The sequence below is a fragment of the Plasmodium berghei genome (genome assembly GCF_900002375.2).
Source record: "Plasmodium berghei ANKA genome assembly, chromosome: 8".
In the NCBI taxonomy this organism is placed as follows: domain Eukaryota; phylum Apicomplexa; class Aconoidasida; order Haemosporida; family Plasmodiidae; genus Plasmodium; species Plasmodium berghei.
In genome coordinates, this window is record NC_036166.2 from 1,294,724 (window position 1) to 1,320,153 (window position 25,430).

General features: G+C 21.8%; 12 protein-coding genes across 12 annotated transcripts; 6 read left to right on the forward strand and 6 right to left on the reverse strand.

The window, feature by feature from the left end:
* Positions 1–387: 387 nt before the first annotated feature.
* PBANKA_0834800 (histidine--tRNA ligase, putative) lies at positions 388–2,049 on the reverse strand (the record flags this gene model as incomplete). Its single annotated transcript, XM_034564535.1, has 1 exon — positions 388–2,049. The coding sequence occupies one exon, from the start codon at positions 2,047–2,049 to the stop codon at positions 388–390; it is 1,662 nt and encodes a 553-aa protein (XP_034421322.1).
* Positions 2,050–3,093: 1,044 nt separating this feature from the next.
* Positions 3,094–6,042, forward strand: PBANKA_0834900 (TFIIH basal transcription factor complex helicase XPD subunit, putative; the record flags this gene model as incomplete). Its single annotated transcript, XM_034564536.1, has 1 exon — positions 3,094–6,042. The coding sequence occupies one exon, from the start codon at positions 3,094–3,096 to the stop codon at positions 6,040–6,042; it is 2,949 nt and encodes a 982-aa protein (XP_034421323.1).
* Positions 6,043–6,308: 266 nt separating this feature from the next.
* On the reverse strand, positions 6,309–6,755 carry PBANKA_0835000 (conserved protein, unknown function; the record flags this gene model as incomplete). The annotated part of the gene is made up of 1 exon (XM_034564537.1): positions 6,309–6,755. The coding sequence occupies one exon, from the start codon at positions 6,753–6,755 to the stop codon at positions 6,309–6,311; it is 447 nt and encodes a 148-aa protein (XP_034421324.1).
* Positions 6,756–7,741: 986 nt separating this feature from the next.
* Positions 7,742–8,158, forward strand: PBANKA_0835100 (ATP synthase-associated protein, putative; the record flags this gene model as incomplete). Its single annotated transcript, XM_034564538.1, has 1 exon — positions 7,742–8,158. One exon carries the CDS (start codon positions 7,742–7,744, stop codon positions 8,156–8,158), a length of 417 nt encoding a protein of 138 aa, XP_034421325.1.
* A 906-nt stretch (positions 8,159–9,064) lies between these two features.
* On the forward strand, positions 9,065–9,700 carry PBANKA_0835200 (AP2 domain transcription factor, putative; the record flags this gene model as incomplete). Its single annotated transcript, XM_034564539.1, has 1 exon — positions 9,065–9,700. One exon carries the CDS (start codon positions 9,065–9,067, stop codon positions 9,698–9,700), a length of 636 nt encoding a protein of 211 aa, XP_034421326.1.
* A 357-nt stretch (positions 9,701–10,057) lies between these two features.
* On the reverse strand, positions 10,058–10,984 carry PBANKA_0835300 (V-type proton ATPase subunit E, putative; the record flags this gene model as incomplete). Its single annotated transcript, XM_034564540.1, has 2 exons — positions 10,058–10,756; positions 10,976–10,984. The coding sequence occupies 2 exons, from the start codon at positions 10,982–10,984 to the stop codon at positions 10,058–10,060; spliced, it is 708 nt and encodes a 235-aa protein (XP_034421327.1).
* Positions 10,985–12,750: 1,766 nt separating this feature from the next.
* Positions 12,751–13,635, forward strand: PBANKA_0835400 (conserved Plasmodium protein, unknown function; the record flags this gene model as incomplete). Its single annotated transcript, XM_034564542.1, has 3 exons — positions 12,751–12,837; positions 13,048–13,256; positions 13,362–13,635. 3 exons carry the CDS (start codon positions 12,751–12,753, stop codon positions 13,633–13,635), a joined length of 570 nt encoding a protein of 189 aa, XP_034421328.1.
* A 1,021-nt stretch (positions 13,636–14,656) lies between these two features.
* On the forward strand, positions 14,657–16,229 carry PBANKA_0835500 (UBX domain-containing protein, putative; the record flags this gene model as incomplete). The annotated part of the gene is made up of 3 exons (XM_034564543.1): positions 14,657–14,752; positions 14,860–14,910; positions 15,048–16,229. The coding sequence occupies 3 exons, from the start codon at positions 14,657–14,659 to the stop codon at positions 16,227–16,229; spliced, it is 1,329 nt and encodes a 442-aa protein (XP_034421329.1).
* Positions 16,230–18,461: 2,232 nt separating this feature from the next.
* On the forward strand, positions 18,462–20,281 carry PBANKA_0835600 (cAMP-dependent protein kinase catalytic subunit; the record flags this gene model as incomplete). The annotated part of the gene is made up of 5 exons (XM_034564544.1): positions 18,462–18,585; positions 18,856–19,013; positions 19,259–19,443; positions 19,631–19,790; positions 19,883–20,281. The coding sequence occupies 5 exons, from the start codon at positions 18,462–18,464 to the stop codon at positions 20,279–20,281; spliced, it is 1,026 nt and encodes a 341-aa protein (XP_034421330.1).
* A 707-nt stretch (positions 20,282–20,988) lies between these two features.
* Positions 20,989–22,554, reverse strand: PBANKA_0835700 (conserved Plasmodium protein, unknown function; the record flags this gene model as incomplete). The annotated part of the gene is made up of 2 exons (XM_034564545.1): positions 20,989–21,518; positions 21,621–22,554. The coding sequence occupies 2 exons, from the start codon at positions 22,552–22,554 to the stop codon at positions 20,989–20,991; spliced, it is 1,464 nt and encodes a 487-aa protein (XP_034421331.1).
* Positions 22,555–23,265: 711 nt separating this feature from the next.
* PBANKA_0835800 (U2 small nuclear ribonucleoprotein B'', putative) lies at positions 23,266–23,844 on the reverse strand (the record flags this gene model as incomplete). The annotated part of the gene is made up of 1 exon (XM_034564546.1): positions 23,266–23,844. The coding sequence occupies one exon, from the start codon at positions 23,842–23,844 to the stop codon at positions 23,266–23,268; it is 579 nt and encodes a 192-aa protein (XP_034421332.1).
* Positions 23,845–23,961: 117 nt separating this feature from the next.
* Positions 23,962–24,180, reverse strand: PBANKA_0835900 (protein kish, putative; the record flags this gene model as incomplete). Its single annotated transcript, XM_034564547.1, has 1 exon — positions 23,962–24,180. One exon carries the CDS (start codon positions 24,178–24,180, stop codon positions 23,962–23,964), a length of 219 nt encoding a protein of 72 aa, XP_034421333.1.
* Positions 24,181–25,430: the final 1,250 nt, after the last annotated feature.

Here is a 25,430-nt window from a genome sequence, read left to right on the forward strand (position 1 = left end):
AGGCAAAAAATATAGCTAATTTAATTTTATTTTTATGGACTGTTCATAAAAAATTGTTGGAAAAAAAAAACATAATTGTTCCAAATTAAAAGGTATATTGGGGTGAAAAATATTACATTCCCATTAAATTAGTTTTAAGGTTTTGAGTACAAGTATATATATATTTCATTTTAATATTATTGACAAATGATATATTAAAAAGGAAACAAATTTACAAAAAAAATATGCATATAATAGAGCAAATTTTTATGACATGCACAGGTACAGGTATGAAAAAAAAAATATATTTATAGTAAGTCAATATGCCAATCAAAGTGGAATATATTATTATTGTGTCAATGATATTCATCCAAACTAAATTTAGGAGGTGTGGAAACATGTAAGACGTTAAATGGAGGAATAAACATAAAGTATATTCTCTAAATTGACAATCTGCTGATATCCTGTTTTTAAATTTTTTAAAATAAAATTATTTTCTTCATTTTCTTGACAAAATAAAAAGTAATCTGATTTGAAAGAATTAGCTTTTTTTAAAGCCTTTGAAAGAGTTAAATCATTTTGTAATAATGTATAAATCTTAATATTATTCATTCTAAGAGTGTGCAATATATCGTAATATTCTTTATATTTATTATTTTTTAATTTTATATTATCATTATTTATATTTGGAAAAAATGATACTATATTAATATTTTCATCAATTATATTACAAGCATTTTCTTTATTAAATAATATTTCAGATATAACTACATCTCCCATACCAAATCCTATTGCCGGGATGTTTGTTTTGTTTAATATAAAATCATAACGTCCACCACCACATATTGCTCTATTAATTTTATTTTTATAAAAAATTTCAAAAATCGTATTTTGATAATAATCTAATCCTCTTACTGTTGCTAAATCTATTTTGAAATATGTGTGCAAATTTAATTTTTTGAAATAGTTTAATATATTTTTTAAAGAATTATTATTGGAATTATTTGTATTAAAATTAAAAAATATTTCTATGTCATCATATGTATTAATATTATAAATAATATTGTTAAAATTGCTTATATCATTATATTTTATAAATGGAATATTTTTTTGTAATAGCAATTTAAAATTATATTTTGAAATCTTATTATATTTATCAAGTATATGTAGGGTTTTTTTTACCACAATTTCGTCTATTTGTTTTTGAGAGCAATAATATAATAATGAATTTTTAAAAACTTTCAATATAATAGATTTTATAATTTGTTTATTATTAATTTTAATTATAATATCTTTTTCATATAATTTTACTTTTTTAAAAAATGTTAATAAAATAGTAAATAATTCAATTTCGGCATTTATATTATTTATTCCAATTATATCCATATTCCATTGATAATGCTCCCTTTTACGATAATTCGAAATTTGCTCATATCTGAAGCATTGACCAATTGTACACATTTTAAAAGTCTTTTTAAAATTTTGTAACATATACTGTTTTTGGTTATCATTTTTATGTCTACATTTTTTTTGATAACTATATAAATTTTTTGAATTATTTTTTCCAGAAATATGGGAACTAATACAATTACAATTGTCCCTACATGTGGGTATATTTTGTTCTTTCTTTTTTTTCAATCCTCCATTTTTGAAAAATAAATAGTTAATTAATTGTGGCGTTATTTCTGGGCGTAATATTAAATGCCTTTTATTTTTAATAAAATCATAATATTCATTTATATTATTTTTTTGAAAAAGTTCATAACTTTCTAATATTGGCAAATCATAAAAAGTGTATGAAAAACTTCTTGCTATGTCTTTCCATATATTAAATAAATATTCTCTTTTTTTATATTGTGTTTGATCAAATGTTCTTATCCCTTTTATGCTATTAACTGAAATAATTTTTTTATTTTCTCGTAATTTATATTTTCTATTATTGGCTATATTATTTATGAAGAAAGCTTTTGGCTTATTTTGGCTGGAAATATCTCTGCATAAAAAATGAGTTCTTATAAAAATATCAAACAAAAGGAAATATTTTAAACTGGATTTTGCGAATGACCACATGGGTATGCTTCATGGGTATGCTTCATGGGTTTGGCGTTTTTTTTTTATCTTAATTTTAATGAAATTGCTTCATACATTTTATAAAATCAAATTGCTTATTCAAAAGTTTAATACTGTGATATGCAAATATTTGGAAAATAGAAATGGAACAAAATTTAGCCAAAAAATCAAATAATAAATAAAAATATTTCATAGTCACATAATCGCATAACTGAAGGGAAAAACTTTGATTAATTTTGGTAATTTATGTGCCAACGTAACATATATATGCATATACATATATAGATATATGCCAATTTATCTTCTTCATTTTATGTTGCACATCATGTTATTATTGTATGATCAAATTGACCTTTTTCATGTTTGAACTGGATATCTATAAAAATGTATGCATGTATGTATGTATTAATATGCTTAAAGGTATAATTTGTGCTTTGCTTTATTGATAATGGTATTTTTTTTAATTACTATTTTTTTATTAACTGATTATTTTTTAATTTTATTTTTTTGAATATCTTAAGAGAATTTAATTTATATATTTTAATTAAAAAATATAATTTTAAGTTTTGTGAGTCGTAAAATAAACTAGTGGAAATGCTTATTGCGGGAGCATTATATATGTATATATATTTTAAATGTTTTTTCCGTTTTCATTTCTTTTTTAAAGGATATAAAATGATTATGCATTGACCTTATTTCAATGAAAGTATAAAATAACTGGGATGAAAAATGAGCAGAAATAGACCAGGCGTCAAAACAATCCAAATACACATTGCAATTTTAAGGAAAAAATTAATAGTAAACATATAAGGGAAAAAATTATTACTTGTACATGCATTTTTAATGAAATACCTGAACAGTCAGAAAAAAAAAGGTGACTAGTAGTGTTAAGTTATTAACATATATTAAATATATAATTTATTCATATACACGAATGGATTTAATTTGGGGAATTATAAGAAGACAAAGATAAGTAAAAAGGAGTTATTGTAACTTTTATAAAGTTTTTGTGATTTTTTTAATGTAAATGTAGAAAATATAATCATGGTTGTTTTCTATCTTGATAATTTGGAAATTTTTTTTCCATATGATTATATATATCCTGAACAATATGCATACATGAAATATTTGAAAAAAACCTTAGATAGTGAAGGGCATTGTGTTTTGGAAATGCCTACAGGGACTGGAAAAACTGTGGCAATTTTTTCGCTTATAACTTCATATCAGTATTATAAAAATGATAATAGTAAATTTATTTTTTGCACACGTACTGTTGCAGAAATGGAAAAATCATTAATTGAATTAAAAAAGGTTATTAATTATAGAATAAATATAATAAAAAAATGCAATGAATTATCAAAAAAAATTTCAAAGAGTAATATAAAAGAAGATAATGATGTGATAAAAAATGAAAATAATGATGAAAAAGAAACGAATATAATAAATGAAGAAGTTGATAATATATCAAATGGATTTGGTAATAATAGTGAAATATTAGCAATAGGAATTAGCGCAAGGCGTTGTATGTGTGTAAATGAAAAAGTTTTATTAAAACATGAAAGGGAAAAGATTGATGAAGAATGTCGTAAATTAACAGCTACATTTATTAGAGAAAAAAAATATATAAGTAAAAAATTAAATAATTATTCTAATAGTAATATTGATAAAATATCTGATTTTATAATAAAAAATAAACATCATATAGATATGGAGGATTATTTTAGTATTTACAATTCTAAAAATAGTATTAGTGAATATAATGATTTAGGTTTATGTGGTTATTTTGAAAATTATAAAAAAGATTTTGTATATGAGTTAATTGAACCTGGTGTATATACTATTGAAGAACTAAAAGAATTATGCAAAAATTATAAAAATCGTGAAAATATAAATACTCCAATTTGTCCATATTTTTGTGCAAAGAAAATTATAGAAATAGCAAAAGTTATTGTATTAAATTATCAATATATCATTGATCCTAAGGTTTCAAAATCAATATTTTTAGGAAAAGATATAAATAATAGAGTTAATTATAAAAAAAATGATATAATTGTATTTGACGAAGCTCACAATATAGACAGTGTGTGCTTAGAAGCATTAAGTGTTAATATTGATCGGTCTATATTGAATAAAGCTTCAATGAATATTACAACTTTGTTTAAAAAAATTGAAAAATCAAGGATTTTAAATGAAAATAAATTGAAAGAAGAATGTTACAATATATTAAAGAAAATAAAATCCGGAAAGGAAGCATCTAATTCAAAGTTAAATAAAAATGAAGAAGAAATGGAATCAAAAAATGGCGCTGATAAAAAATTTATCGAAAATAAAGAATACATATTTCCGCAATTAAGTAATGGCAAGGATAAAAATGATGATAAAAATAAAAAAAATCAGAAAGATGAAGCATACTTTGATGAAGAAATGAATTTAGTGTTTAAAGAACTTTTAGAGGAAGAAATGAATTATAATGAGTCGAATAAAAATGGAAAAACAAATGATGATGTTGAAAAGCTTAGTGATAAAATAATTATAGATGATTTGAAAAAAATATTAAATATTAATAATAATGAAAAAAATGATTTAAAGAATAAAGATAAATCCAATTTAGAGGAAATAAATTATAGTCCACTTTTAATGGAGGATATTATAAAAAATGTAGTAATGCCAGGAAATATAAGAAAATCAGAACATTTTTTAAATTTGATGAGAATAATAGTAGTTTATTTGAAAAAATATATAAATATATATGAAGTAACTTCTGAAGGGCCATTATCATTTTTATATAAATGTGAAAAAGATACAAAATTAGATACATCTTTTTTTAAATATAGTTTTGATAGATTAAAAAGTTTGTTGAACACATTACAAGTAGTAGACACTGATGATTATTCTGCATTAAATATAGTATGTAATTTTTGTACATTAATTGGCAATTATTTTAAAGGATTTATAATAATATGTGAACCATATCCAGAAGCAACAGGTATATATGACCCAGTAATACAATTTGCATGTTTAGATTCATCAATTGCAATGAAATCTGTATTAAATAGATACAAATCAATTGTATTAACAAGTGGTACTATTACCCCCCTTGAGCTTTATCCTAAGTTATTAAATTTTAGTACAGTTTTAACAGCATCATTTCCTATGTCATTTGACAGAACTTGTGTATGCCCCCTTATTGTAACAAAGAGTTCTGATTTGATTCCATTATCGTCTCAATATTCACTTCGTAATGATTTAAATGTAATTAAAAATTATGGTTTTTTATTAGTTGAAATGTGTAAAAATATACCAGATGGTATAATTTCTTATTTTCCATCATATATATACATGGAACATGTTATGTCAACATGGTATGAATTAGGAATAATATCAAATATATTAGAATATAAATTAATATTTATAGAAACAAAAGATATAGTTTCAACAACAATTGCATTACATAATTTCAAAAAAGCATGTGATTTGGGAAAAGGTGCAGTTTTTTTATCTATTTGTCGAGGAAAAATAGCAGAAGGAATTGATTTTGATAAGCATTATGGAAAATGTGTGATTTTATTTGGTATACCATATCAATATACATTGTCTAGAATCTTAAAAGCTAGACTTGATTTTTTAAAAGAAACATATAATATACAAGAAAATGAATTTTTAACTTTCGATGCAATGAGGCAAGCTTCCCAGTGCGTGGGAAGAATTATAAGAAATAAAAAAGATTATGGTATTATGATTTTTTCAGATATTAGATATACAAGAAATGATAAAAAAAGTAAATTACCACCATGGATTATTAAATGTATGGATATATCGAATACAAATTTAACTATTGGGGCAAGTGTAAATATTTCTAAAAAGTTCCTTCTTAATATGTCTCAAGAATATAAAGAAACTGATCAAACAAAAATATCACAAGTGATTTTACAGAACCCCATAAAATGTTGGGAAATAGTTAAATCAATTCTTAATATGGATGATTTTATTTGACTTGAAAAATGTGAAAAAATTATTTTTGCTCATTCGGTGAGTTTATTAATGGTCTTTATGGCGATATTTCTTTTCTTTTTTTTTTTTTACATGCATTTTTTGAAACCTTAAACATGGTGGGAAGTTGCCACTGTAATCATCACTGTCATTTGTTAGATGGTTACATGGCTAGTTGGATGAATGGCTAACTAATAGCGTTTTTCCATTGTGTTCGAATAAACAGGTGATGAAAACATAAAATGGGGAAAAATTTGGATACAAAGAAATTATGATGAGGATAAATAACGTTTTTGGAGAATGTAATGTAAATGAATGTCTAATTTTTGATTAGTAAGAGGAATAAAATAATCAAAAATGTGTAAATAATTTTTATTTTTAACAAATTCTGATCCAGGGCCTACAAACATTTTGGGTATAAATATATTTTTGATATATTTATAATATAATGGTATATCAGTACAAATTAATAGGTCATATTTTTTTGTTGAATTTGTTAAAAAGTTTAAATCGCACAACTGTTTATGGTCTATCTTGTTTTCAAAATAATTTTCTAATTTGATCTCGTTGTATTTATTTCCTAATGTAACAATATTTCCATTATTTTTTTTGAGAAAATGTAAATACTTATATGCTCTTTTTATATATAGCATACTTACGTATGGGTCAATGACATAGTTTGTGTTTATTTTGTTTAAAATTAGATTGTACTGCATATTGTTTAAATATCTTGACTATTTAACACAAAATATAAATGATCATTTTATCTTTTCAAAATTGATGTTTGCACATCTTATTGTTTCATTTCTTTTTTTTATCTCTGTTTGCTATATTATCCATAATATTTTTTAATATAAAAATAAAAAAACAAAATAGCTATTCAAGGATTTAATTCAAAAAAAAAAAAACTGTATGAAATATGGCTACATAATGTATAACTGATCATACTCGAACGTCATTTTTTTCCAATGTATAAAGATATACAAATGATAACAAAAAAAATAGTAAATGTATATATATATAGTGCATGTATAGGAAAAATAAAAAAATGATAATAGTGAAAGTTTAAATAAATGCGTAGAAGGTATGTGTACTTTGCCTTGCCAAGAATGGCTAATAAATTTAATATTCACAGAGCCGATAAAAAAAATATGTGCGTGTATACGATAAAAAAAGAAAAAAATCATGAAAAAAATAAGTGATAAAAATAAGCGATAAAAATAAAGAAAAAGGTAACAAACAAAATACATAAATAAAATTAAAGCCAACTAACGAACGCATAATATACACATATATATTTCTCCAATTTTTTAATTACCATTTAAAAAAAATGTTTATGATTTAATAGTATAAACTGAGAGAGAGTTACAAATTTAGTTTTCAAAAATTATTTGACAAATCTTTTGAGGAATCGTTTTTTTTTCACAGTTTTTATAATTCATATATATAGCTTTACAACAGCAATATACGTGTATACTGTAAGGGATAAATCTATGTACATGTGTGCATATGTATAACCATTTTAAGTAAAACGATTGACAAGAAATAAAAAAGGGGAATATTATATTTGAACTATTGTAATAATTAAGGGCGTAATATTGACACACACATATCCCATATACATTTATATTTCATATAATCGATATATAGGTGAATGGTTATTCATTGAATATTATAGAAAGTCATTAAATAAATAAAAAAGATGAATAAATTTAATTGTGTGAAATTTTTTTTAAAAAATATCGTTCAGAAAAATGAAAGAACTATAACGGATAGAAAAAAAGTAGCGAATGTAGGTAGAGGGACTATGTTATTAATGTCGCCAATTTTATTTGAAGTTAAACATAAAGAAGAAGAAAATTCTCCGAAAACTGAACATATTTTTTTAGCTGGAAAAGCAATAGACTTTCTTACACAAAAATTGTTTGAAAATGAATTTGGTACATCCATATTATATCTAACTTTTTTTGTTGCATATTTAAGCTTATTAGCTCATGATAACAAGATTAATTTATTAGTTCAAAAATTAAAATTTAAATATTCAAATAATATGTTTAATGTTGGGCATCCTAACTATAAAACTTATTTAAGAAAAAAAGATATGCTAGGAAAAGATTAGCTAACTATTTCTGAAATAATATATGTATTATATATTAAAAAAAATTTTATACATATATTTTGTATGGATTTTATATTTTTCTGAACATGTCAGGCAATTTTAGTACCCTTTCACGCCTTTTATTTTAAGAATAAATTTATATTTTTCACTGTAGGATGGATAATATCAAATGTGTGTATAGTGTATGACTGTACATATGTATTTATATTTATTGATTTGTTTATTTCATTTTTTTTTTAAATTTACAATAGCATTACTTAATTTTTAGTTTTTCTATTTAAAAGTTATTTTTTTATTAAAAGCAACGAATAAAGATCGTATATGTTGTAGATAAAATATTTTTTACGATTCGACAAAATTGGTATTAAGTATATATGGGTTATAATACCTCATTGCATAACCATAAGGTGATGGTGTTGGATGTTTATAAATATATATGTATTAGTCAGGTTGCTTTGTTTAATTATATATGTTACGTTTTATTTATTAAACGTGAAAATATTAATACAATGACGCAAAAGGGAATTTTTTTAAGTTTATAAATTGTTCCTAAAATTTGTATTTATTTGGTTAGCTAGATGATGATTTATTTGATACTATTATTTTTTTTTTGAAAAAAATATCGATAAATTATTCTTTATACATATGTATGTATATGCGTATGTGCATGATGAATAAATTGCATAGTACACTCATGTGCGCATTACAAATGAAGGGCAATAAATTTTACTTATATTTTTTCGAAAAACATATTATTGTATTTTAGTTATTAAAAAAGTAAATAAAAGTAAAGAAACAAATGTAATGAATTACGAAGAAATAACAGTTCCTAATCAAAGCAAACAAATATTTAACAAATATGAACAATGAATATAATTTTAGCTAGCTGTGTATTTTTTTAACGAAATGTTGCGAAATATTATTAACCAGTCAGAAAATTTAAGGAAAAAAATATTGCAGAGTAAAAATTTATGTACATTGTCAGAAATTTTATTATCAAAGCATCCTTATAAACCAAAAACAAGGGAAATAATACATCCTCATATAACACCTCCGGAAAATCTAGCCCCTTCAGATTGTTTTAGTGCCAAAGCAAGTGGATTACAACAATTTATACCAAATAATTATTATCGTACAAAATGGATTGAGTCCTTAAGGTCAGGAGAATATTTAGGAGATGACTATCCATGGAATTTATTACCAATGTGGAAATATTGGAAAAAAAGAAAATATAATGTAAAATATGATGAAATACCATGGTTTATTTCAAAAGTTAAAGGAGTTTCTTATTATCATCGATTAAATGTATGGATGGTTCAGTGGGTTGAAGATGGAGTTCATAGAATTCGAAGATTTCGATGTGCTTTTGGTGTTTTACAAGCAAAATTAGCAGCTGAACAGTTCAGAAGAAATTTGGAACAGTCAGGTAGAGTTGATAATAGGAAATCAGAAAGACAATTAAGAATGGATTACATACAAAAGAAAGATGAACGATTACTAAGGAAGAAAAAATATTCGAAAATATCAAAGGGTCAGTTTTAGTTTGTGTATTATTCAACTTTTTTTCATTGTGAAGAAAATAATAAACATTTTTTTTTTGACCATATAATTTATATTGCTGTTTATTTATGGGGATATATATATAAGTCCATATATGAAGCGGAAAAAGCATATTCCATGTATTATAAGTATTTCGGTGTTGTTTTAATTTTTTTTTTTTGCAGTTGCATGAATAATATGCGTAAAAATAAAATAAATTTATGAAAAAAAATTATAATTAAAAAAAAAAAAAAAAATGAAAAATAATGTTATTAAATAATTCAAAGGAATGATGTCCAATAGCATCATATACCTACTTTATGTATAACGTAGGTTAAAATAAAAATCAGTATATATATTTTAATCCATTTCAAAGAACATTCTTTTTATTTCTGTTGTGCAATGTTTTATGGCTAGTTTAAGACGTAAATCTAGCGTATTGTCACAGTTAATTTTTCTATTTGGTGTTGTTAATATAATACCACCCAAACATGATGCTCCTTCATTGTTTTCTGATGGAGGTGGGGGTAAATAATTACCTGACTTATCAAGTTCTATTTTAACATTTTTAGTTATATTAAATTGTTTTTTAATTTTTTCAGTATATTTATGTGCAGCTTCACTTAAACATCCATCAACAACAGATTTATCAACTTCTCGATACATAACAATAACATGTGGCTCTTGTATATAATATAAAGCTTGTACAATTAAATCGATAATTAAATTTTTATATTTATCTTTATCTTTATATAGTTCTGCTAATTTATCACTACTTATTTTATAAATTTCTTTAAAAACTTGATCTTTTGCACACAATTTTTTAAGTCGAGCTTTATTAATAGCAGATGAATGATTTATAGATCTTTTTATTTCCATTTGTTTTGCTTTTTTTTGAAACTCTAATCTAATTTTTTCTTTCATTTTTTGAACAATTCTTAACTTTTCTATATTAAAATCTTCTAGTGCTTTTGCTTCAATTTCATGTGCTTTATCCTTTGCTTCATTTAAAATGAAGTTGACCATTTGTTGAATTTGCTTTTGTGCTTCTGCATCATCCTATCAAAACAGAATGGAAAAAAAGAAAGTATGAAATATATGAATGTTTACATATATGAGACATATGTTTTGTAAATATGAATAATAGATTGATAACAAAAAATAAAAGACTTTTTTAATTCATATATATAATATTATATAATATAAATGATGGAAACTTGCATATGTAGATTTTGTTTAAATATTAAATTTGTTTTATTTATTTTTTTTAAAACTTACGAGAGCCATTTTCTTTAAAAATTTAATTCATGACAATTTAATGAAAAATGTTTTTTTTATTTTATTTTTTAACTTTTCAAAATTAAATATTATAAAGGAAGGGCGAGGGAATGTAAACATAAAAAATTGTAAGTGAAAAAAAATCAGGAAAAAATAAACAAACTATAAGAATAAAAAAAAATATAAGTATAAATGGGAAATAAGATAAATCCGTTCATTTTATAAGTTTAAATAATTTATGTAGGTATTTATGTTATTATTTTTTGTTCTTTAAAAATCAAGATATATTATCCATTGATAAGTATTGGGCGTGCTAAATGAAAATATCCCAAAAAATAAATCCATAAAAAAAAAACTAATATTATCGAAAAAAACTTAAATTATTTTAACAATTTCCCAATACATCGTTTTTATTATTTAACATTTTAATTATTATAAATAGAAACTTGTATTTGCTATTTGTTAGAATTTGAGATTATACCTTTATTTTTTTTTATCACAGTTTTACTGGTAAGCTATATTTTATACATCATTTAAATCTGTAAGTAAAGAAAATGTGTAAAATACATTTTTCCTAATTTGAAGTATTTCCTATTTCCACATATATATATTATATATATATATATATTTATTTATTTATTTATTTATTATAATTGTGTATAACACATAAATAGAAAATGATGTTTTTAAATTTTGAATAAAAAAAAGAAAAGAAAAAATGGGAAAAAGTCTACTAAGTTTAAATTTATAATTATTTTATTTTTTTAAAAAAAACATTTTTAATATTGTTCTTTCTTTTTTTATGTAATGATTTTAAATAATCAGTGTTTTTGGAAATATATATATTTTTTAACTTCCTAACTTGTTTAATAATTTTCATGTCATTTTGTTGGAATTTATTTTTATGGCTTATTTTTTTAAAAAAATAATTTTAAAAAAATTGTGAAATAAGATATAACAATATTTTAAGAGCATAGAGGAATACATATTATTGTATATTGGGAAATTGGTAGATTTTTGTTAAGTTGAAAGTTGTGGTATGTATATAAAAAAAAGATAGGATAGTTTTTTGTTTTATTTTAAAATATAACATTTATTTATATATATTAAAGAAATAAGCACGTTTATTATATTGTAGAAAAATGAATAAGATCTTCTATATATTCATATATAATAAATAATATATTATATTAATGTTATACTTTTTTTTATGAAAGAAAAATTTTGAAGGTACTTAGGGTTGTTATATTTATATTTTCAAATATTTCCTGTGTCATTTATTAGTAAATATATATAGGAAATCAGAGAAAAGGACATAAATAATATTTGCATGTGTGTATAGATTTTGTAATATATAAAAATGTATAAAAATAAAAAAATATAATAGTTTAACAATTGTAGTAAATGTGCACACAAATTTTTAATTTAATTTTGAGGATTGCTTTTTTTTTTTTTTTTTTTATTATGGTTTGTTGTTGTTTTGCTCGTTTTTATTTTGTTTTCTCTATTTCTTTCTTTCATCCTTTCTTATTTTTTTATTTTGCTTCAAATTATTTAAAAAAAATAAATAGTACAACACTTACAATAGTTGAAATTGGAAAGCAAAATTATTTTTAATAAAAAAAGTTTTAAAAAAGTGTAAACAATATCAAGTGTGATGGGCTACGTGTATTCGAATTGTTTGCAATTCAACTATTTTTGCATTGCTAGTTATTATATAAACAAATGAACAAATAAATGAGCAAATGATTGATTAATAAAATGCTTACCCCAATATGAATAACATATGTACAACAATCGTTGTAATCAAATTGTTGGATTTCTTACCTTTTCTAGATGATTTTTTTAAATTGCTATACTTGGTAATATAAAAATAAATAATGTTAATATATAAGTAGCTAAATTATTTGAAGAATATGCATTTTTACATTGTTTGTTTGATGCTAATAGTAGTATATGTTCTTGTTTTTTTATTATTAATTAAGAATGGATAAATATAATTCGATTTTTATAAAGCATTTTATATGTATATATCTTTTTTTTTTTTTTTTTTTTTGTCCAATGGAGTACAGAATAAAACGTGGAGGAACGCTGTACTTGATGTTATCAAAAACACAAACCTTTTAAGGAAAAAAACAATAATTTGTTTAAAAAATAAGAAATATATTTTGTTAATTTTAAAATATATGAACAGCAATAATAATATAAATAATGAAATAACTGATTGTTCCTCATTAGTGTATCCAAATAAATATATATTATCTCCTTTTTCAAATGTATTGTAAGGGCATATATTAAATAAAATAATTTATGAGATATATGAAAATAATTGTAATTAATTTTGTTTTTTCATTTTTTTGGAGTTTTTATTTATTTATTTTTATAGAAAATTAATAATCGAGTCATGGAATCTAAGCCCTCTTTTCATTAATTGCATACAAATCGCATTTCCAAAACTTATTTATTTCAAAATAGTGATTAGCTCGCCTATTTGTATAGCTTTGTTAAAAAATTATTGTTTTAACTCAAAAAGTTTGAGATATATAACAATATGTTTTGCGAATACCGAACTAAATAATGAATACCGAGAAAAATTAACAAAATCTATAAATAATTTTTTATTTCGTTGGAATATAAATGTTAAGTTAATTACAGAATAGTTTTTTTTTTTTTTGGATATTTTTTAGACAAATAATAATTGTATAAAAATATTGAGTATGGATTTATAACGGCCTTAAAAATATGTTGCAATTTATATCTTTGATGAATATTTGAAAAAGGAATGTAGCTATTTTCGTAAATTGAAAAATGGAGATTCTTTACTCCATTTGTTTTTATTTTGTCATGATATTTCTTTCATAAGAATGTATATTATTTTTTTGTTTATTTAGACCAAAATTGTTTTGCATAATTGGGATTAAATTATACTATATGTGCATATAATGTGCAATACACACTTAAAATGGTTATTTGTTTTATTTTTTTTTAATTTGTATTTTTTTTGTTTTGTAATTTTTTCATGTATTTAGTGATATGATTTGCTGGCAAGTTTGACAAATTTGTTAACCTTTTCCTTTATCGTTTTGTAATTAAAATAAAATAAATATAATTTTTTTTTATTGCATATAGCAACAGATATAAAGTAAATATTATTTATTTATTTTATGTAAAAGGGGGGGGGGAAATATATATATATTTCTAGTATACTTATGTTAATATGTAAGGATTATTATAAATATGCAAAAGTTAAGTATTATATAATTCGTTTTTTTTATAATTTTGATATTTTTCAAAAAAGTTGATTTATGTCATATATAAGTTTTAAAGGGCGACCTTTTTGTTTTTATAGTTATATTTTTTATTTTATAAAGGAAAAAAAAATGTTTAAAAATTGGAGTGGAATGCAAGGATATATTATCAGGAGTTATTTTATTTTTTGTAATTAATTTTTTTTTTTTTTTTTCAAATTTAATACTTTCAATTATCTATCATTTGTATGTGATAAAATTGAATAACTTAAAAAGGGAGAAATAAAACATTGGATTTGGAAAAAAAAAATACTGTTATTAAATAACTATGTATAAAAATATATGTAGAGTATTTTCGTTCATGTGTGTGTTTTTTTTTCTTTTTTTTTGTATTTTTTTATTTTTAAATAATTATTTGTAAGAAATATTTGCAATGGATAATGAAATTAAACTGTTTATGGAAATGACAAAATTATCAGATAAAGATGAAGCAAAAAGATTGGTTGAAATGTGCAATGGGAATTTAGAGGTATATTCAGAATAAAAAGATAATAAAAAAATTAAATATTTGTAAATGTTGGCTTGAAAACTTGGATGTATTTACAATGTGTTTTATTTTGTTTGTTATTTTTTTAGGATAATATAGTTAAGTACTTAAAAAATGGAGAGTTAGAAAGTTTGAGCCAAGTAAAGAAAAAAAAAAAAAAATCACAGACATGTATAGTTATATATTGTATCGATAGTTTATGTATCAGTTTGATAAAACTTGTGAAATTATTTGTTATAATGTTTTATACAATTTTATTTGGGAACTACTTTTTTAGGGGAATGAATTGAAAAAGAGAAAAGGAAATGAGGATAATTCAAATAAAACAGAAAATATAGTAAACGATAAAGTGTATAAAAAGAGCGAAAACAATATAGTAAAATCCCATTTTTTTGAAATATTAAATAACATAAGAGGAGTAATTTGCCCTTTATTTCGAAATATATATAATATGATAACATCATGTTTTAATTTGATAAGTAGTTATATATTAAATTCATGTAATAAAAACAGTTTTACAGTATATTATGAAGAAAAATATGGAAAAATACATGTAAATTTTTTTAATGGAAATCTTAAAGATGCAATAAATAAATCTAAAAAAGAAGAAAAATTATTACTTGTTTATTTACATATTGATAATGAAGAAAGTGAATATTTTTGTAAACATATTTATACAAATATTGAAATTATACCATTCTTTGAAAATAATTGTATATTATATGCCCAAGATATTAGCAAGTATCCATTTATTGAATTGCATGATAAAATAAATATATATATGTTTCCACAAATCAGTATATTATTAACATATACATCAAATATTAAAGAATTATCAGTAATATATGGAAGGCCAAGTGCTACAGATATTATACAATCTATTATTGAATGTATTGAAAAGGCTGCTATTGAAAAAAACAAAATGGAAAGAAATAGATCAATGGTAAGTAATGTAAATGAAACTGTTTATAGGGATAGACTATTAAGAGAGGAACAAGACAGGGAATATCAAGAAGCTTTAAAAAAAGATAAAGAAATTTTAGAAAAAAAAAAAAAAAAAGAAAATGAAAAATTATTAAAAATCGAAAAAAAAAAAAATTATATAAAAGATATAAAAAATAAACGAAATGAAAAAAGTAAAAAATTTCCACTAAATATTGAGCCTAATGATAAAGTTACAAAAATATTATTAAGATTACCAAATGGATTAAAAGTTCAAAATAATTTTAGTAGCAATCATACCTTAAGAGATATATATGATTGGGCAGAATGCTGTGATATATTAGAAGTTGATAAAACAAAAAAACAAAATATGAATATTCCATGTAAATTTGATTTAATATGTGGCCATACAAAATATGTTTTAAAAAATTCGACAAATTTAATTAAGGAATTTGACTTATATCCAAATGCAGTTCTTAATATGAAATCTTTAGACTCATCTGATAATGAAGAATAATTTTTCCAAAAATATGAAGTAGCATTAATTTAGTAACTTTCGAATGAAATGTTTAGTTAATTTGTTTTGGAATTCCAATATACATTCTTAAGATAAAAATCTTAGGGAAATTATTGTGAATTTATTTGTTGTGGGTGTATGGCTCACGCCATTTGTTATTGCTACTTTTCGTTTGCTATTTATAGCTTTTTTTTTCTTTTTTCTTTTTTATTTCGCTGTTTTTAATTAAGTTTGTTGCAATGCATAACATTTTTGAATTAAATTTATTAAAAACAAAAAAATAAAATAACCAATTATCTACTTAATAAGGTAGCCGGATTGATGTGGAAATGTTAAATGGGTGAAATTGCTTTGGTTTTGTTTTGTTTTCTTTTCTTTGCTTTTTTAAGCCGGGGGGAATGAAATGATATCGAGTGTAAAGTCAGGTAAATAGTTGAGTGTAAATATGTAAGGATATAATATGTGTGTATTTTGTTTGTGATATATTTTAATATTTTTGAATTGATGAAATTATTTTATACTTAATATATAATCGAGGATAATGGACATGATGTTGTGTAAAAAGCTAGCTTGATTAGTTAGTTTTGCACAGTATTTTTATGTCTTTTTTTTTTATTTTTTGATAAAACATTTTGAGAAATATGCACACCCATGCACATGGTATGTTGCGATTCTTATGAGACTATATATATAAACTTGTCTGCATTTATTATAAAAAATCATTTTTTTAATATTATTTACAAAATATAGATAACTTTTTGAATTTGAGTATTATTTTTATTTAAAATAATCGAATATATAAGAATTTAATATATAATAGGAATAAAAATCCGAAGTAGAATCAGCCATAGAAACCTCTCTAGTCATATATTATGTATATATGTATTAGTTTATGAATTAAAAATTTTCTCAATTTTTGGAATTTATATATATAATAGGAAAGAATAATAATAAAATAAATTCCACTAAATAAATATTTCTTCATTTTAATTATAAAAAACAAAAAAAGAGTGTAGTTATAATAATATTAAAAGATTGTCAAGTTTTGAATGTGCTATGAAAAAAAAAGAAAAAATTTGAACCTCTTTTTATATGTACACAATTTTATTTGTGGTATCTAAAAAATAACCCAACTTGATATATTATATTATGTATGAATTTATTAAAAAAATAAAAATTTATGAAAATTATGTCAACACATTAGACATATATGAGTTTTATTTAAATACTTTGTATATTTTATTTTAGTTATGTTTGAAGGAAAAGATCATTATAGAGTTAAATCTATTATCTAAGAATTGAAAAGGTAGCTTTAAAAAAATAAATAATAAATAGAAATAGAAAATATTATTAAGGTCATAAATATATGGATTAACGAGGATGCTTGAAAAAATGTAAATTTATGGGGGGGGTAGTGGCTCAATATAAAAGGGAAATGATAAATCGATTTCTTTAGATTTGTGTTATTTCTTTAGAACTAACACATATACAGATATATACACATGTGTGTGCGTGTTTGTTTTAATGCATTCTAAATTTATCATATCTATACTATTTGAATTGGTAGTATTTCGTTATCTTATTATTATGAGGTATATATTATATACATATATATAATAGTAAATTGGAAGATGCACATTGTGATTTATTATACATAACATATTTTTATGTTTTTTATTATTTATGAATGTGCAAACGAATAAATGTGTTGTATCTTTTGTTATTGTGCATTTGAAGTAAATATATTAGTTTTTAATATTTTCTCTAAAAATATAAAAAATAAAGAATGATAAAGACAATATTTGTTTGGAAAATATAAAATTGAAAGGTGGTTATTCCCCCTTTTTATGTGCATATGTATCATAAATATATTTATTTAATATAATTTATTTATATATAATTATTTTATTATTATATATATTTTTGCTTATTTTGTGTATTTAGAATATATTTTCGATTTGTATTAAAAAACACACACACAGTATTTTCAAAGTTTATAAGTTGGCAAAAATTAATTTTATTATTTTTTTTCCTCCATTTTTATACCATTTTTATAACCAGTTTTATGCCATTTTTATAACCAGTTTTATATCATTTTTATAACCAGTTTTATATCATTTTTATAATAAGTTTTATAACAGTTTGTACTAGTCTGTTTCAATACGTTCAAATGTTATATTTTTCATTTCCATACTATTATTAATTTTTATTTAATATATATATTTTGTTAAAATGATTCAATTCCTTAAAAATCTACAGTTGTATAAAAAAAGGGAAACTTCCGATATAAAACCCACTACAAAAAAAAGTAAAATGAAATATGAGGATTTTAATTTTATTCGTACACTCGGAACTGGTAAGTATTATTCTTTCTTTATTTTGATATATATATATAAGTAAAATATAAAATAAATTAAAGCTATATATAATAATCCAATATTTGCTTACTATTATCTAATACTGATGAATCGGTCGCTGTCCACATAGACATTTATTATTTTTTTTATTACAATTAGCTTGCTGCATTTTTTGATATATTTCTATGTATATATGGAAATATTCGTTTGAATTTTTTTTATTTTTTATTATTATTATTATTATTATTTTTTTTTTTTTAAATTCGAAGGGTCATTCGGGAGAGTGATTTTAGCAACATATAAAAATGAAGACTTACCTCCAGTTGCAATTAAACGATTTGAAAAAAGCAAAATAATAAAACAAAAACAAGTTGATCATGTATTTTCTGAAAGAAAAATATTAAATTATATAAGTCACCCATTTTGTGTAAGTAAATCAAAGAAGATAAAATGCCAAAATGAATACTGACCTAATTGAGAGCGATAATTATGAATTTTATTTTTTAGAATATTTTATTTTTTCATTAAAATTATATTGTTTAGAAATGTTTGATTTCATAATTTGAATGTTAAAATTTAAAGAAAAATATTGTTATTCTATGTACCACTGCTTGTAATATGTATGTAGATGTGGATGTGTATATTTATTTTTTTTACTTAATACAATGTTAGGTTAATTTATATGGATCATTTAAGGATGAATCTTATTTATATTTGGTTCTTGAATTTGTAATTGGAGGTGAATTTTTTACATTTTTGAGAAGAAATAAAAGATTTCCAAATGATGTAGGGTGTTTCTATGCAGCACAAATTGTTTTAATATTTGAATATTTGCAGAGTTTAAATATTGTATACAGGTAAAGGGGGTTTAGTTTTTTACATTTTTTACACTTTTTACATTTTTTACAATTTTTACATTTTTTACACTTTTTACATTTTTTACAATTTTTACATTTTTTACATTTTTTACACTTTTTACAATTTTTACAATTTTTACATTTTTTACAATTTTTACAATTTTTATTTGTTTGGTTTCCTATTCAGAGACTTAAAGCCCGAGAACTTGCTTCTGGATAAAGATGGATTTATAAAAATGACTGATTTTGGTTTTGCAAAAGTTGTAAACACACGAACATACACCTTATGCGGAACACCTGAATATATAGCCCCAGAAATATTATTAAATGCTGGCCATGGAAAAGCGGTAAGAAAAGTGAAAATAAATAAATAAGGAGAGTGAATATTGGATAATGGTAAAGAGGGTAATATGTTAATTTGTTTATATTTTTATTTTAGGTGGATTGGTGGACATTGGGAATCTTTATATATGAAATTTTAGTTGGATATCCTCCTTTTTATGCAAATGAACCTTTATTAATATATCAGAAAATTTTAGAAGGAATTATTTATTTCCCTAAATTTTTAGATAATAATTGTAAGCATTTAATGAAAAAACTATTATCTCATGATCTTACAAAAAGATATGGAAATTTAAAAAAAGGTGCTCAAAGTGTTAAAGAACATCCATGGTTTTCTAATATTGAATGGAATAATTTATTAAATAAAAGAGTTGATGTTCCATATAAACCTAAATATAAAAATATATTCGATGCATCTAATTTTGAAAAAGTTCAAGAAGATTTATCTATAGCAGATAAAGTTATTAATGAAAATGATCCATTTTTTGATTGGTAGAAAGGAAAGTTTTGGTTATATTTTACAACATAATAATAGTGATATATAAAAATTGTTTTAGTTTTAGCTTTTGTTTTTTTTCAAGTTAAATTATTGTATCCATATATATATATATATATGTGTGTATATTTTTATTATTATCTTTGATTTTTATACTTTCGAGTTATTTGGGAATATATACAGAATATTAGGGTGTCCTATACTATATATACAAATATATATATGATGTATAGGATCAAAAAAAAATTAAAAAAGATAATTATTTTATGTTTTCGTCATGTGCTTAGTGAATATAAAAAAGATGTGAAAAAAGAGTATGAAAATCCATGAACCAATAGAAGGATGCTGTGTATACTTATAAGTGTATATTATTTTGTTCTGTTTTTTCTTTCTAATTTATTTGTTCATTTTTATATATTTAAGCATTATGATCGCTTCTATTCCGTTTCACTTGATTATATTTTATTTTATTTCATTTTACTTGATTATATTTTATTTCATTTATTTCAATATATGGATGGATATGTATAGATGTCATAAATTCATTTCACCTTAAAAATAATATAAATTAAAACAAAATTAATAAGAAAATATAATGAGGAAACGATTGTTACGATGTTTGATATTAGTTTATGAGGGGTGGGATAAAATTTGTGAAATTATAATAATCGTAAAAATAAGTTGAATATAAGACATGGGTATTTATTTTATGATGTAATTAGATGTATTGTTGACTCTCTTTTTTGGGCTAATTTTAGAATTTTGTAATTCAAAATTTGTATTAAATCTGGTGGTATTTTATTTATTTTAACGAAATCGGTTTGGTTATTTTGAATTATATTTTTGTTTGAATTTGTAATAGAATTTAAAAAGGATATTTTACAATTAGCTTTTGTTGATTTTATTTTGTATGCTTTTCGAAAATTATTGTGCGTGAAAAAATAATCATATTTTTGTAAATAATTTTTACAATTTTGTCTATTCTGATTATAAATGCTGAATTTAATATAATTGTCAAATGGTGTGTATTTACCACAAAATATGAATTGATTGAATAAATTCGGAATTTTATAAATTTTTAATTTAATATCAATTAGTTTGTAATTATATTTATATAAGGAATAATATTTTCCAAAAATGTTTTCAGGGGAAGGACCAAAATAAGGTACTAAATTTTTAATAACTGGAATCTTTGGCAAAAATTTTAATTTTTTATCCATAGTTTCAATAAGATCATCTAATTAAAGAGAAGTACATGTATATAATATTATGTAAAAAAAAAATATATTATTTATATGAATATATATATATATATATATACATGCAAGAAAAGAGTTACCATTGTTATCAAAATAAAAAATATCCGGATATATTTCTTTATATTTATCATGATTTGACATATTTTGTTTTAAAGTAAATATTTCATCCATTCTTTTATATAATAAAAGTTCTATGATATCTAAAATTCGGCATGCATTTTTTTCTAATGAGTATACTTTTTTTTTTTGTTTTTTAATTGAAAGTGATATAGAATTTATATACTTTTGTTTATTTATTTCTTCAGATTTATTATATTCAAATATTTGGAAATGGTTAATGTATTTTATTTTTCCATTTTCGCTGTTTTTGTCATCAAAATTGTCATAAGTCATATAATTATTTTGGTTTTCTGAAGGAAAAGAATATTTGATGTCACTTTTTTTTTTTAAATGAATACAAGGGAAATAACTATAATTCCTATCAGTTTTTTCATTGTGTATTGATTTATTTTTTTGGTGTTTTTTGTTAAAATATAATTTTTTTTTTTTATAAAATATATTTTTCTCTTTTTCTCTTTTTTTCTTAAAATAATTAGTTTTGTTTCTGTCTAATTTGAACAATTTCGATTTTATTGATTTAGTTTTTATTAAATTATAAATATTACAATATTTTTTTTTGCAACCACTTTGGTTACACACATTTTTAAACGAATGAAAAATATTTGATTTTATTTTTATGACAGAATAATAATTTTTTTGGGGGCATGAAAAATAATCGTTATCAATTTTGTTATTTTCATTTTTTTTATTTATCCAAAAAATTGAATTATTTGTATAGCAGTTTATTTTTTTAGCATATCTTGAGATCTTCGATAAGATAAGATTTGGAAGAGAAATATCCAATGGGTTTGTAATTTCTTTATTACTTGAAGGAATAAAATTAATATTATTTTCATTTCCCATCGATAAATTATTATATATATAAAGATAGTTGTTTTGTTTTGTTTTGCTCATTTTTTTGATGCATTTAGAAAAGTTTGAAACATATAAGCCGAGATTTGTTTTATTTATTCGTTTGCCTATATTTTGATCACTACTTTTTATTTCTTTTTGGCTATTTTCCTAATTAATTTAAGAGGCAAATAAAATTTTGTAAAATTTATTAACACTGTTATATAATGGACACAATTTAATATGTACGTTCAGAAAATTTTTATTTTTGTCATTATGTAATAGTATTAAATGAATTTTTTTTTGTCTATATAAAGTATTAAGAAAAAAGTTGAAAGTAAGAAAAAATAAAAATGAGAAAAATATTAAAAAGAATGAATGTTGTTTGATTCCTATTTATTTCGTGTTTTTTTTTAGGCTATTTATTTTTTGTTCATATATTTATATATCTTTTTTGATTGGGATAATTTAAAAATATGTAACTCAATTTAAATGAATTAAAAAAGATAGAAAAGATTACAAAAGTTTGTAAATTTTTAACTAAAAATAAATATATAGATATATAAATTAATGTAAATTTTGTTTATTTGTGTGTGCATTTTTACATAAATAGACAAATAAGTATGAATAATTGATACATATTAAAAAGGTAGTTAGTATGCATGAAAATATAATAACCTACCCAATTCATATTTATTTGAGTCAGTACACACATATAAAGATGTATATTTTATGTGTGCGTTTTTTCTGTACATGTTGACTTGAAAAAAAAAATTAATTCGACCATGATATTTTCATAGGATGCTCTGGTGTAATTTTAAAACTTTGCAAGCCATTCATAGCAACTTCGCCATTTTGATAAGAGTTAAAATCAATAAAAGCTACATTTCTTCCTGGTATATATCTAACTTCAGAAAATCCAGGATATTGATTAAATAAAATTTCTAGAGCATTTTTATTAATTTCATCAGGTAAATTCTGAACAAATAAGGTAAACTGATTTATATTATTTTCATAATTATTAGCTGGTTTATAATTTTTAATTGGGTTATATGTTCCATCCAATTTTTCAATTATCTTTGATTTAGTTTTTGCATAATTAATATTTATATTTTTATTCAAAAAGGGTTTTCCTTTTAAATTTTTATAAGCTAAGGTTGATGATGCTATATTGCTAAAAATAACAAATGCTTGTCCTCTTAATTTATTTGATTTTTTTATAACTACATCCAATACATTTCCATATGGACAAAAAAATTCATATAGTAAATATTTCAAATCATTTACATTTATTTTCTCTTCTAAATTATTTACATATAAGGTTTGGTTGGGGGGTATATCAAAATTGTCCATTTTCTTGAAGGAAATATTAGGATAATAATAAAAAGGCTAAGGGATTATAAATTTACAAGCATTCATATATTGCTTGTACATGTATATATGATCATAGCATGCCCCCGTTTCCCAATTTTAACGTATAAATAAGTTAAAAAATGCTAATATAATACAGGAGATTGATACATATATTGATAGACGATCTCCTATAATTGCAAACTTCCCTAATGTACCCAAAAACCCGTTTTTTTTATTGTCAAACACGTTTGGGAATCTTGGCTTTAAGTAAGTACATGTACATATGCATAATATTATGACAGTTACCATAGAATTTAAATTAAATAATGCTGACATTCTTCTCCCTTTTATTTTTTTATTTTGTATTTTTTATATATTATTATTTTTCTTGTTTTATCAGTTATTCGTGTTTCACTTGTTTGTTGCTCTTATTGTGCTCTTTCCTTTTCTTTTTTTACCTCAAAAATAAATATTTTTGAAAGCGATGAGAATTCAATTTATTCATTATATATCACTTTACGATATATATATTTATAAAAATAAAAAAAAATGATCAGAATATTTATTTGAATATTTATTATTTTATTAAAATATATATATATATATATATATATATATATATAATATATATATAATTTGCCCGTTTGAGAAAAAAAATAAACTGTGATAAAACGGATCCCTTTAAATAAAACTATATAAAATCGGTTTCAATACGCATGTACATATGTATAAAAAATAGCTAAGGTAATTTGTTGTAAAAAAGTATTATTTTATAAAATGGTATTATAATTGTATTTTATTTTGTATTATTATTACTATATTATTTGTCAATTGTGCATTTTTATGAATATCTACATTACATATTTATGTTTCCAGGGTATAGGGGAGGGTAAGATAAAAAGTCCATTTATCTGAAAATTTGTAGATTGGAAAAATGTGTTGTAAATTAATTCGTATTTAAAGTAAAAAATTTGAAATAAACAATGACGCTTATAAATTTTTCATAAAATATTGCGTATTTTTCATCATGCAAATATACGTAGATATATTACAAATTCCTTGGATTATATTGAGTATAAAATAGCAATTATGCTGTTTTAAATAAACAATTTTATATTTTTAATTATTTAAAAAGAATTTATTACGCTTTGTTTAAGATAAAGCAATGTATTTGCAAAAGTTAAATAGGAAAATTTTATACCAATTGTGTGAGAAAAACAGACAAAAAAAAAATATTAATTATGATCATAATAATAAAAATGGACGATAAAAATTAGCAAATGTAGGGTTTATTTGTGCAGCATTCCACTAAGTATGTTTCGTATTTTTTTTCAAAAACTAAATTAATAAGGCTAAGTGTGTAACAAATTTTAATAAAAAAATATGACCAATTGAAAATATTTTATGAACATGTCAGAATATTTGCATAAAGTTATGAAAAATTTTATTAACATGTTTAAAATAATATGGGGATTTAAACATATTTATGAATTTGGTAGCTAGTAATATAATAAAAAAAATGAAAATATTATACTTGTCATTTTTTTTTAATTATTAAATATATATATATTTTGTGAATAAATTGG